The sequence below is a fragment of the Protopterus annectens genome, chromosome 8.part1, assembly GCF_019279795.1.
Source record: "Protopterus annectens isolate FY-2018-M chromosome 8.part1, PAN1.0, whole genome shotgun sequence".
In the NCBI taxonomy this organism is placed as follows: Eukaryota; Metazoa; Chordata; order Ceratodontiformes; family Protopteridae; genus Protopterus; species Protopterus annectens.
In genome coordinates, this window is record NC_056742.1 from 314,576,293 (window position 1) to 314,588,730 (window position 12,438).

A 12,438-nucleotide genomic window follows, 5' to 3' on the forward strand; every position below is an offset into this window, starting at 1 on the left:
TATGCTGTGGAAGAGACAAAGTCCTTAACCAGGCATACCTTCTAATCACAGACTCCGTATCAGCTGCCCTGGAGGATACAAACTGCTCTGTAATCACATTTCATGGAGCACCTAGCAACCAAGGAAGCGAGACTACATAAATCAAATGGCTCCCTTTTTAGGGCCTTATTTTCTATCTGCTACAACTTCTGGATCATATCTCCACTCAACACCTTCGTTTTCTTTCAATCCCTTACAATATTCCTGCCTGTTCTACTTCTCTCTCTAGCTCAGCCTCCTTCCTGCTATAATTTCTTATGTCATTTCTACTAAGGTAAATGCAACTTAAAATATGTAAAAGTACTTAAACTATTTATACCGTGCCTTTATGCGAACATCTGCATTGTTAGATGTAATATTAATGTTGTAATCCTAGATAAGTAATTAACTCAGACTGTCATCACTATGTTTGTTTACCTGTTTCAAGCAAAATAACTGACATTGACTTGTGTAAAGAAACACTATACAAATGATCCGTATCAATGTTAGACTGTGCTACACTGTATTAATGTGTGTAAAATGGAGCTTTTCTCCCTGGGCCTCTGCTGAAAAGGGGCTCTATCTAGTCAGATTATCCCAGTCAAAAAAGATAGATAGATTAAATTCTGTCTCAACTGACCAAGAACAGACCAGACTTCTTAACTTCAACCTATGAGACTGGCATTTTAGTGCCTTTAGCAGCCACAGTAACTAAGATGTAGGCACAGCTCTCCAATGTCTATGATTTGCCTGATATTTTTCCCCCACTAGATGTAAATTTTTTGATTTTCTGGTAAATCAGTGATGATCACAGTTGGTCATTAATACCAGTCATTACACTTTCATACTACTTATTCTTCAGCAAAATGCATGCTAACAAAAAACCCGTTACTAGCTTTCTAAGGGATTTAGAAAAATATTTAATTATTTACCCTGATTTGGGGCATTAGTTTCTAATGATTCTAGGCCTTGTTACTGATTCTTTAGCAAAAACACAGTTATGGGTATAGGTCTTTTTTCAAAATCAGTTGTGTATTCTCTTTTATTGGAAAGGGTGTTCCTGGATTCAGTCACACGGGAGCCCTTTCTGGAATCCATAATCACTGCTGGATCATTCTAAGGGTTCCTATACATGTGTGCATGGGAGTCATGACCCTGTAAAACTGGGCTGGCTTCTTTAGAGTCGGAGGCAGAGGGTGCGAATAAGGCTGCAAACAGCCATCATAAAATATACTGGCAAGGACTATCCTAAATGGAGACAAAAGGGAAAAGGTGTAGCAGGAACTTTATGAAAATACAAAAATATACACTAAATCATTGTATTTGTACTGTGATACTTCAGAAGTGAATCTGTAGTAAATACCCTTAAGAAAGGATCTTATAAAGCATTCAAAAAAGAAAAAGATGGCATCCTAGGACCAAAAAGACAGGCAGTGCTATTTTGCACAAAATGCAAAATGCTCAGCTTAATTGTGTAGCGAAAAGAGGACTGCTTTTGGAGTGCAGATCTAAGCCAAAGCAGTTGGCAGTCTCCTAAAAAGTGAGATATCAAATTTTGATAATCCAGATGTCCAAATACTTAAAACAGAAACTTCTAAGTAAAATATAATTATACTTTTAAAATGCTTTTGCAGCAGCATTTTCTCTCCTGTAGCCCCAGTATGGAACACTGTCCCCATATACTCCTGTATGCTGGAGTGAGGGGAATACTCAGAGATACTGACATCTGAGATTTAGTATATATTCCCCAATTTTCATTTTCATACTACTGTTTCATGCATAAATATAATCAGAAGAACCTCAAAAGGTACCCTGATTACCAAGAGGGCAAGGTGTAATATACATTGCAAAAAAAATAATACTATAAAGGGTCTACCCTGACCTCAAGCTGGCAGCAATTGATATAATTTAGCAATAACCCAAGACTGGGTGTTTTTTAATGCTAGGTTTCTCCACAGCTGTCCTGATTTGATCAAGAGGATAAAACCAAAAAGTGGTCAAACAAATATGGCAGTGGGTAAATGCAGCATTGCCCACACACAGGAGTGAATTATTGCCATTATACAATGGCATTCTTTAAGAATAAACATCTCTTACCTTTTCTAAATAGCACCACTGTGCAAATGGATTTCAGTGTTCCTCAGTGGCTTCTTCACTGAGGGAACATCTAAAGCTTTTACTATTCATGTGCTGAGCATTACTGGGCATACACTTGCATGACAAACAGTGCTTTAACACTCCTCACCCGATATGGTGCTTATTAGGTTAAATTCTGTTGCTGTCCAAATGTTAGTCGAACACATAACTCTCAAGTGTACCGAATTCTTCAGTATTTGCCGTTTTGGGGTTGAAATTTTAGGGTGTCACGAATTCCCGACTGGCCCCTTTAAATCCTGATTTTTTTTTTTTTAATTTTGTACACGCTGATGTTATCGCAATCAGCATGTAATGCATATTGCCAGCTTGGTGCTTAGCTTGTTTATACTGAGGTTAACCGTTAGGTTAGATACATGGGATCATACACCAAATCGGTGCCTTTGTGACAGACGTGGGGGACTGGGGAAAGTGCGAAGACTGAACGCTTTGGAGTTGGAACTTCCTAAAGCATACCATAATTTCTTCACCACTCAGGTATGCCTGGTTTCCTAAAATAAAGTTTTTGCCAGTTTATTTGCGACATCAGGATTGTAACTGGAACTTACTTGTAGTAACAACAAAGTGCAATTAGTGCATGGAAAGAGCAGCAATTCCATTATCTGTAATGGAGTAAGGGATCTCTGTATGCCCTGAAATAAAACACCAGTTAAAGGGTAAAAGTTATTAAGTGGCTAGTACTGCAGCATTATGTTTATAAGTATTTCTTCTTTAACTCCCTTTAATTCTAAACCAGAAGTTGGAGCTGTATAGTAAGGTTGGTGATAGTAACCTTCTTACAATTCATTTGGGCTGAAACGGTTTGTCTTTTTTTTTTAATTCTAGACATCCATTACACAGGTTAAGAGAATGTTTTACTTGTGCTAGCAACTTATTTTTTTTACATGTATAGTCGCCTACATTTTGCTTGCTTAGGAGGCTTTTTGTTCTGTTCTCTCATTATGTCTATGCATGCTGGCTGGGTTGTGATGGTCATACGTTATAATAAAAGCTCGCAAATGTCAGGCAGCCTTAGACTACACGTACACTCATTCCTGGACATGTGTTTTAAGACTGTGCAGTAAGTGTGTGAGATTATACTACTGGCAGGAGCGTCCTTAGGTCAACTGGTGCCCTAGGCAAAAGGGCTCCATGGTGCCCCCATCACACCACTTGATGCCCCCATCCTGGTCTACCTACACCAAATAAATACTGGAAAAGCACCCCTGCTAGAGTGGTGCCCTAGGCGGCCGCCTAGTTGGCCTATGCCTAAGGCCGGCTATGACTACTGGTGATCTAGTACTCTTCAAAATCTAGTTGGATTTTCAAGAAATTCCACACACACACAAACACACACAGGATTTCCTCTAGTTTGTGTTTTTTTTACGCAATTTGAAATGTGTTAACAGCAGCCCAATTTGAAATGTGTTAAGAGTGGTCCGATCCCGATCGTCATTACAAACTGCAAGTCTTCGTGAAATTGAACAGTGAGTTGTGGTTTAGTATTGGCAAGTGAGCAGCATAACTTTTAATCATTCTATTGTAAATTTTGAGTAGAAGATGTGATACGTTGTTCTTTCACTTTAGGTTGTGCACTTGTGCAGACATTTAACTCACATTTAGCAAATAAAACAGGAGTTATTCAACTTTTGTTTTGAATTTTGGAGTCAGTCTTTTGATAGGGTGGTGTGTGTGTGTGTGTGTGTGTGTGTGTGTGTGTGTGTGTGTGTGTGTGTGTGTGTGTGTGTTTACAGACCAAAATATCTGTATCAGAACCCAGTTTACTTTTTTTTTTTTTTTACATGGGATCTGATACTGTGTCAGCTGTCACCACTTTTAACTCTGTCACTTTTCCCAACCACCTCAGGTCTTCTCTGACACATTCATCTTTTCCTTGACTGGATGGGCAAACTGGGCATCCTTGTTTTCTCTTGCCTGCTCCTCATCTTTCATAAAATCTGCTTTGCCAGCCCCCGTTATGTTTTCTTGCACATGTGCCTAAACCACTGTAATCTGTTCAGTTTGACCTTCTTTGTAATTGGGGCAGGGGGTGGGAGGTTGGCATAATGGTTAAGGTATTTACATTACAAACACAAGCTGCAGGGTTTCATTCTCACATGGGTTAAGTAGATAGGTTTAAAACAGCCCACAAGGGCAGTTAGCCTAGTCTTCTTCTTCTTCTTTCGTCTTTTTCCGGTTAGGGGTCGCCACAGCGGATCACCTTGTCCGCTCATGACTGGCAGTGGAGTTTTACGGTGTCGAGTTGCCAGCCCGGCGCCCAACCTTCCACAGAAGGCACACACATGCACACACTCGCACCTAGGGACAATTTAGAGTGTCCAATCCACCTGCAGCATGTCTTTGGGATGTGGGAGGAAACCGGAGCACCTGGAGGAAACCCACATGACCACAGGGAGGACATGCAGACTCCCCACAGAAGACACCCCAGCCGAGGATCGAACTGGAGAACCTCTTGCTGTGAGGCGGCAATGCTAACCACTGCACCACCGTGGCCGCCCAAGGGCAGTTAGCCTAGTACTACTCTATAAACCTACGAAGCAGTGTACTGTTGTAGCAAATGTTCTGAAAGTAGTTTTTAACTAATAACTGTATATTGTCCTTAACTATTCATAAGAAGAAAAACAAAGAAATACAATAGCTTTTAATAACATTATGCTTTTACAGTGAAGCTGGTTACTTTCCTATCTAGATATGTAGATAGCGGATACTTTCCAGTCCAGTGCTTTGAATATCAGTAGATGGAATAAGTATATGTTGATTGTGTAAGGTGAAGCACTGTTTACAATAATGAAACCGCATTTGTGCCATGCTGGTCTGAAGGAGTGCAGCTGAATATTTTGGTGGAGTGCAGCTGAATTTTTATTTTGGTGTGTGCTCTGCACTTAAATTGTAGACTTGATATTTTTGTTTTTGGAAATCGAATGTAGTATGGTTGTAGATAAGACTGCTTAACATTGTGTAGCACATGAACAGTAACAGTAATTGCAAAATTACCTGCATAAATGTCCGTGTTTGCTCTCTTTGAAGAGAAGTGGTAGGTTTGCATTGATTTTTCCTTTACTTTTATCTGTATCAGAAAATTTCAGGGTGTTGTCTGTATTAATGACTGTTTTTGCGGCTATGGTGTGACCTGTACTTGTGCAGTCCATATAAAGTGTGGGGGGGGGGGGGTACTAAAGCTAAGCTGGTTGGGGTGGGGAGGGAATATGACTGAAGGTGAGGTGCTTGATGAATACATAGGCTTGCTTAAAGAGCTTCAGCTAGATGATTACAATAATGCATTTTGACCAGACTTTGCATTTGTAATTTAATGTTATAAAAGCACCGCACCCATTTTTATGATTTGTACACACGTTTAACTAAAGTTGATACTTTTATTGTATTCATTTTCTTACCTGAATGCAATTTGATTGGAGATTTTATATATAGTGAATGATATGTATTTTGTACAAGTATCCTTTGTATTAATTTGCATTTTGTGAGACTGTGCTTTCGTGCAAGGTCTTAAAATGGTCCATGTGGATCAATGAACCAGAACAGGATCAAATGAGTCCTCAATCTGCCACAGACTTGTGTTATTGGATAAATATACGCATACCACCTGTTGCTTAACTTATTACACACCTCTACTAGCTCCGAGAGCTGTCTGGCTGCAGTAGTGCGAGGATTAGCATTTGCCATTCAACCCATGTAAATCTTTACTTTATATGATTACTAATAATAGTAGGGCTACAGTTATTGCTTACCGATTATTACATTCCGATTGGTACAGCCTTAACTCCACAGTAAGCTATCCTTCACTGTCTCACTCACTCATGTACACCATAGTTTATAAAAATTCAGTCTTCCATTTCTCAGATGACACACACCACAACTGTAGCATACACTGCATTACACACAGAAGAGCTTGTGCATTTTGTGTTATTTAATGAAGAAGGCTGAAGTACAGCCGCAGTTAATTTTATTGTATTTTAGTATTGCACAAGTTGAAATATTAATATAAATAAAACACTGTTGTTCCACTGCTTATTTTGTGTTTCATGATCATATTTTGGTTGTCTGTTTTTCAGTTTGCATTTAAAAGTTGGTATCCTTCAATCCCATCAGAGTGGGCTGGGTTACAAAATTATGTATGCAGATTTTATGTTAATCAGCGTACAGATTTGTACCTGTTTTTCATGGGCTTTGCCCGGATTTTTGATATTTCCAGGTTGAGAGGTATGGGTGAACACATTCTAACAGCAGCAGCCACTTTAAGGGAAGAGTTTCCGACAGTGAAAAACAACTGTCAGTTTGGTTGCTGACAGCTACTATTTTCGGTATGACTACCGAAAGCATTTACATGAATAATGCTGGATTTACAAACAGCATACTGATTCGATTGTCCAATCAGAGTACATATGTTAGAAAACTAATACGCTTGCAGCATATAATCAGCTAACCACCTTAAGATTAATTTTTGGATGACATGCTCAGTTCTGAAGAAATTAAATTGTGTAAGATAAAGCAAGCTGAAATTTGCAATTACAAAAACTATATTTCCAGAGGTAATAGTATTCAAGCATACTAGGTTTACATGCAGTTCAGTAAAGCTACTATTCTATTTTTTTTAACTAAAAATTGTGAAAAAAAGTTGCCTTCTACTGTACCACAGCACTTGTGGAAGCTTCATCTCCGGCACAAACTAAAATGCTGCCATCTTTATCTGGGCTCTCAAAAATGGCATTCTTTGTCAGCAGTTTACAAGTTGGGCCAGCACTGAATGTCTGCACTGGGTAGCAGGAACAGATGAGGTCTTCCATGGCCTCAGCCGATCGGGTACTAGAAAGCTCCATGAGTACATAACGGAGAGAACTGTGAGTCTTGCCTGTAAGATGAATGCAAAAAAAATTATAAATTAAGTAAACTAAATTACCAGAAATGAACAAAAATATCAGTACCTTGATGCAAATTCTAAACACTGTCCATCTTGAACAATAATACAACTCCATACTTCAGTGTACTTAAACTCAAGTTTTATTTTTCTCCCCATAAACATAACATAGCTGCAAGTTAAGAGTCCCGAACCCTCCAATAGCTTTCATTTTTTTACGATTTAGCATTTTCCTGACACAACTCTTTAAGAAAGCAACCATTACTTTCCTGTTTAAAGCATAAGCCGCGGTGGTGCAGCGGTAGCATTGTCGCCTCACAGCAAGAGGTTCTCCCGTTTGATTCTCAGCTGGAGCGCCTTCTGTGTGGAGTCTGCACGTCCTCCCCGCGGTCGAGGAGCGTTCGAAAGACATGCGTGAATGGGCGTGCCTTCGTTGAAGGTTGGGCGTCGAGCTGGCACCGTAAAAATCTACTGTCAATCATTAGCGGACCGGAGTTCCTCTGTGGCGACCCCTAACCGGAAAAAGCCAAAAGAAAATCAACAACTTTCCTGTTTAAAGCATGAGTTGTTTCAGAAAGGAATCTGTTTCAGCATGCACAAGCGAAGGCATACTATCCTACTTCTGTAGTTTATGCTGTGTGCAGGAAGAGACACAGTGAAACTGTTTCAAAGAGTTGTTGCAGAAATCATTATATGAAAAGCGGGCATCATTAACAGAGCAAACCTACACAATTATGTTCATGGTTAGCAAAGATTTTTTGCTGTTATCCATTTAAATCTAGAAAGCAAAAAATGTAACAATTGTCTCTTGTTTACTGATAACCACTTTATTCTTAAACTGATATGGTGTGTGAGAAATGTAGATGCATAATGTCAGTGCTTTGGTTCTGGTCAGCTTGGCTGCTGTCTCGTACCTCATTCCTGGTCAGATCTGTAGCTTGAACAAGGGTCTCGCCTAGATCTGCTGTCTGAAAAAAAGCACTCTCCAGCCAGCCAACTTTAGCATCTGTCTTTGTCATAGAAAGGATTCTCTCATATTCTGAGATTGAGATTTCTGCCTTGGTGTTTGATCCATCCCCAATCCTCACATCCCTCTATGGCCTTTGTGTCTCATTAGGGGTGTGTGGGAGAGCCTGCACCGACAGATTTTTAGCAGCCCCCCCAGGCCAGGGGCTCCTCCATGGAGTCCAAGTACCCCTGGCAGTACAACAGGAAGCACTTAGATTCCCCTGAGGAGTCTCTCATTGAGGATTCTGACCTTGATGAAAGGGAAGGGTCCCGAAAGTCCCTCTGAGAGGATGCCTCTTTTGGTGATGTCTTACAATTGATGCACCAATAAGAGGGATGGGCTGCCAAAGCCCTTTCTTTGGAGAAGTTTTTTCTTGAAGGTAGTGGTGCTGCGGTAGCGCTGTCGCCTCACAGCAAGACGTTGTCCAGTTCGATTCTCAGCTAGAGCGTCTTCTGTGTGGAGGCATGCGTGAATGGGCGTGCCTTCGTTGAAGGTTGTGCATCAGGGCTGGTAACTCGGCATGTAAAAATCCACTACCAAACATTAGCGGACCGGAGTTCCGCTGTGGCGACCCCTAACCGGGAGAAGTCGAAAGACACAACAACAACTTCTTGATGTGGACCCATCCAAATCCTGGGTGGTGCACTCTCTGGATACGCTTGTCAACATGGCATTACAAAGGGCTTGGAAAAAACCCAGTGAAGTGGAGTCAAGTCCATTCCCTGCAAGCCTGACAAGGTACTGGCTCCCTCCAAGGGTAGGTCCTTTTGTAGCAAGGGTCCGTCAGCTGAGATTCTATTTGGATAGAAATCAGATCGGTTCTTTTAAGTCCTTTCCAAAAGCTAAACTTGAAAAAACTGTTTCTAAAGTGACCCTGTCCAGATGGCCTTCCAGCTGCATCTCCTTCATTTATTACTCATAAGGTCATGCTCTGCTCTTCAGACCTAGGGCCCCCATTCTACTAGGCAGTTGATACGTGAATAGTCCTTTTTACCCTTGCTTCCTTGGAAGGTATTTGTGGTACTTTTGTCTCCTATTACAAGCTAGACATTATAAACTAGTCATTCAGTCCAGATCCAGATTTTCTTCTGATTCCACCATTCTGAGGAATGTTCTCTCCTACTGCCACAACTGTCAGGCTAAGGACTCTGTCCCACATTTTGAGATGGACTGAAGAGACAACCATTGGATAGAAAAGTTATGTACATACCATAATGCTAGATTTTTGAGGTCTTCTTCCATCCATCTCAACTATCCCTCCCTCCATCCCTTTATTAAAATTGTTATTGTTAGTTGTGGCTCCTGGCAGACCTTGCAGACTGGCTCTAAGCTTTTTATAAGCTCATCTGGTCTGTTCCATATCTCTTAAGGAGACTCGTTTGGTATAAATTTGTTGTTATAAGACAAACTCAGTCTGAAGAGGCAGAGACTGAGCTGAAGATTCTGAGATGCTGGCTTTTGATCCGATATAACCACGAACGGAGAGAGATGGAAGAAAACAACATGGATCTAGTTGTTATGGTAAGTATCTAACCTTCATATCTGAAACACAGGCTAAATATAAACTCACTGTATATTAAGATATCAAACTTACAGCCCAATTGCACTGAATGATTGGCGAGTATTCCTTTAGATTAAGTAATTGGTGATTTGTTAATCAATTATTAGTTAATTTAATAATATGATGATTTAAATTTGTGAAATTTTTCCTTCTACTGTTTTTCTCCTTGGAAGGCTGAGGTGCCAGGAACTTTAAGTATCAAACAAAAGTTAAGTTTTAATGGACAAGTGCTTATATTATATTTTAGCATTTTGTCTGTGGGTTGTTGTTCTTGAATTAGTTTTCTATAAAGATAGAGATGTTAATGTGAACAGTTTGCATAGGAAGATAGAAGTCTTTGTCAGTCAGTTTTGGGAAAGCCTTTGGCACAAGCTCTGAAGGCTGTAATAATTGAGGAAAAATGATGCTAATTTTAAAGATATACTTAGAAAACTTGAGCCTCATATATAAATCAGATGTGAATGCATCACAGATAAAGACTGAAAACCTTGGTAAATGAATTAGAAATGTCACTCCCACTTACTTTTTAAAAAAGACACTATTCCCATAGGCTTGCAAAAGAGGCAGCGTGAAGGTTACCTTTAAGAATAAGGGTGACCCAAGTGACATGAATAGCTGCAAGCCTATTATTAAATTCCAGCAAACTAATGGAAACTTTAGTTTTAGAAAAATGTACATAAATTTTTTTACACAAATTATGGTATACAGAATTGTCTGAAATCTACCACAACACTGACTAAGGGAGAACTGTTTTGAGATTAGCTTCTTCACAGACTGGCTGAAGATAAGGCTGAACCCCTTACTCAAGCACACGAATACATTTTGCACTTTTGCTACCATATATTTCTCCATGTTTGTCTATCTTGGCTCTTTTCCATTTTGTGTCTAGACAATTCCTTATGTTCATGAAACATTATTTTTAGTGTGGGCTTCCAATCACATTAACTTTTTTCTGTTAAATAAGATGACAAAGTCTTAAGCCTTTTCCGAGTATAGTGGCTTGCTAACTTTTAAATAACCCAGTTTTTGTGGACTCCTTTAAGAGCTTATTGGCTGTAACAAGCACATGTTTTCGCTGACTTTGAGAGGAATGATATACCAATATAACCAGAGACTTGAGTAATGAAGATTCTTTCAACTTTTTTTCTCAAGAAAAAAAACACAGGCAGCCAACAAGATATAGGTATCTTATTAATTTATCCAAAACACAGCAATGGACAGAGTTTAACTGCATCTCCCTATGAGTGTGTATGAATGTGTGTGTGTATATATATATAACACACACACACATATTATATATATATATATATACATATACACACACATTATATATATATATATTATATATATATACATACATATATATATATATATATATATATATATATATATATATATATATATATATATATATTATATATATATATATATATATATATACACACACACACACATATATCGCACACACTGGGAATTTGTGGACTTTGTACCACTTAGTTAAGTTTCATTGCTGGTAGAACAGCAAAGTTACTTTTTTTAAAGAATGAAACTGGTACTGAACAACCCACCAGTAAACCCAATTATATTATGGTTTACTCCTCGGTGATCCTCCATAAACTATGATGAAAGCTGACAGACAAAAACATAACCATTGCCTCTAGTGCTCACATTCGGAAAAACAACTACCCAAAACATGTTAAGCACACAAAAGGGACAACAACCATTACTTGTGGCAGTTGGGTAAGCAAGATGCAATTCACTGCCTATTCTTCTAGCACATAATAATATATGGTCTAATGCTTTCAAATGTTTGATAAATAACCTGTACCAACATATCTGATAGAATCAATGCAAACACTGTTTCTGTCTTGCAGACATTAAAAGAGTGCAAGCCAGGTTGTGGAAAGTGAGGATAAAAACACTGTTTGTGCTCCTTTGACCAAATACAATATTTCATGAATCCACAATTTTAATAATGCAAGAAAAAAAAAAACCTGAAGTCTAATGACATTTCTTTATTCACTTCATTTAAAAGTATCGATCCGCGGTGGTGGTGCTGCGGTAGCGTTGTCGTGTCACAGTAAGACGCTGTCCAGTTCGATTCTCAGCTAGAGCGTCTTCTGCATGGAGACATCGTGAATGGGCGTACCTTCGTTGAAGGTTGTGCGTCAGGGCTGGTAACTCGGCATGTAAAAATCAACTCCCAATCATTTGCGGACCGGAGTTCCGCTGCGGCGACCCATAACCGGGAAAAGCCGAAAGACACAATAACAACTTCATTTAAAAATATCCTAGCTAGGTAAAAAGTGGATTCCAAACAATTAAATATACTCCTTATTAAAAAAGATATGAATCTCTTATCAAACCCAGAAGGAATCAGAGGTCTGAAAATAAGAGCTAAAGAGCTTTTAAGTGCAACATTAACACGGTAATAAATGCAAAGGAAAATTGCAAAATCCTGCTATATTTCAATACCCATAAATCAATGTAATCTAGGTCAGATATGTGGTAACACATCTCAGACAAAGAATATAGCCCTTTAAAACATATAAACCTTTGAGAGAAGACGAGATTAAATAGCTACTTCTTTACAACTATGTAGTAATGCTCAACATAACACAGGCTAGAAAGTGGGGAAAGAATGAGTGAAAACCATGCAAAGCTTTAAAGCTCTACAGAAAGATGACACTTGTGAAAAAAAATGCATTTCCTAAAAGCTCCAAGACAGTTACTTGGATAAAGGTAAAAGTACTTGGATAAAGGTATACTAACCAAGTATAATATTTGTAACTGGCAAAAAAAAACTTCTGCAGTTAAACACAT

The 12,438-nt window shown here is 38.9% G+C and overlaps 1 protein-coding gene across 5 annotated transcripts in view; it reads right to left on the reverse strand.

The window, feature by feature from the left end:
• RFWD3 (ring finger and WD repeat domain 3) overlaps positions 1 to 12,438 on the reverse strand; it is a 948,792-nt gene that overhangs the window by 116,626 nt on the left and 819,728 nt on the right. For all 5 annotated transcript variants that reach the window (XM_044081898.1, XM_044081901.1, XM_044081897.1 and 2 more), the window contains one exon: positions 6,822 to 7,039. In XM_044081898.1, coding sequence (XP_043937833.1) covers positions 6,822 to 7,039 — 218 coding nt within the window. The remainder of the gene's footprint in view (positions 1 to 6,821; positions 7,040 to 12,438) is intronic.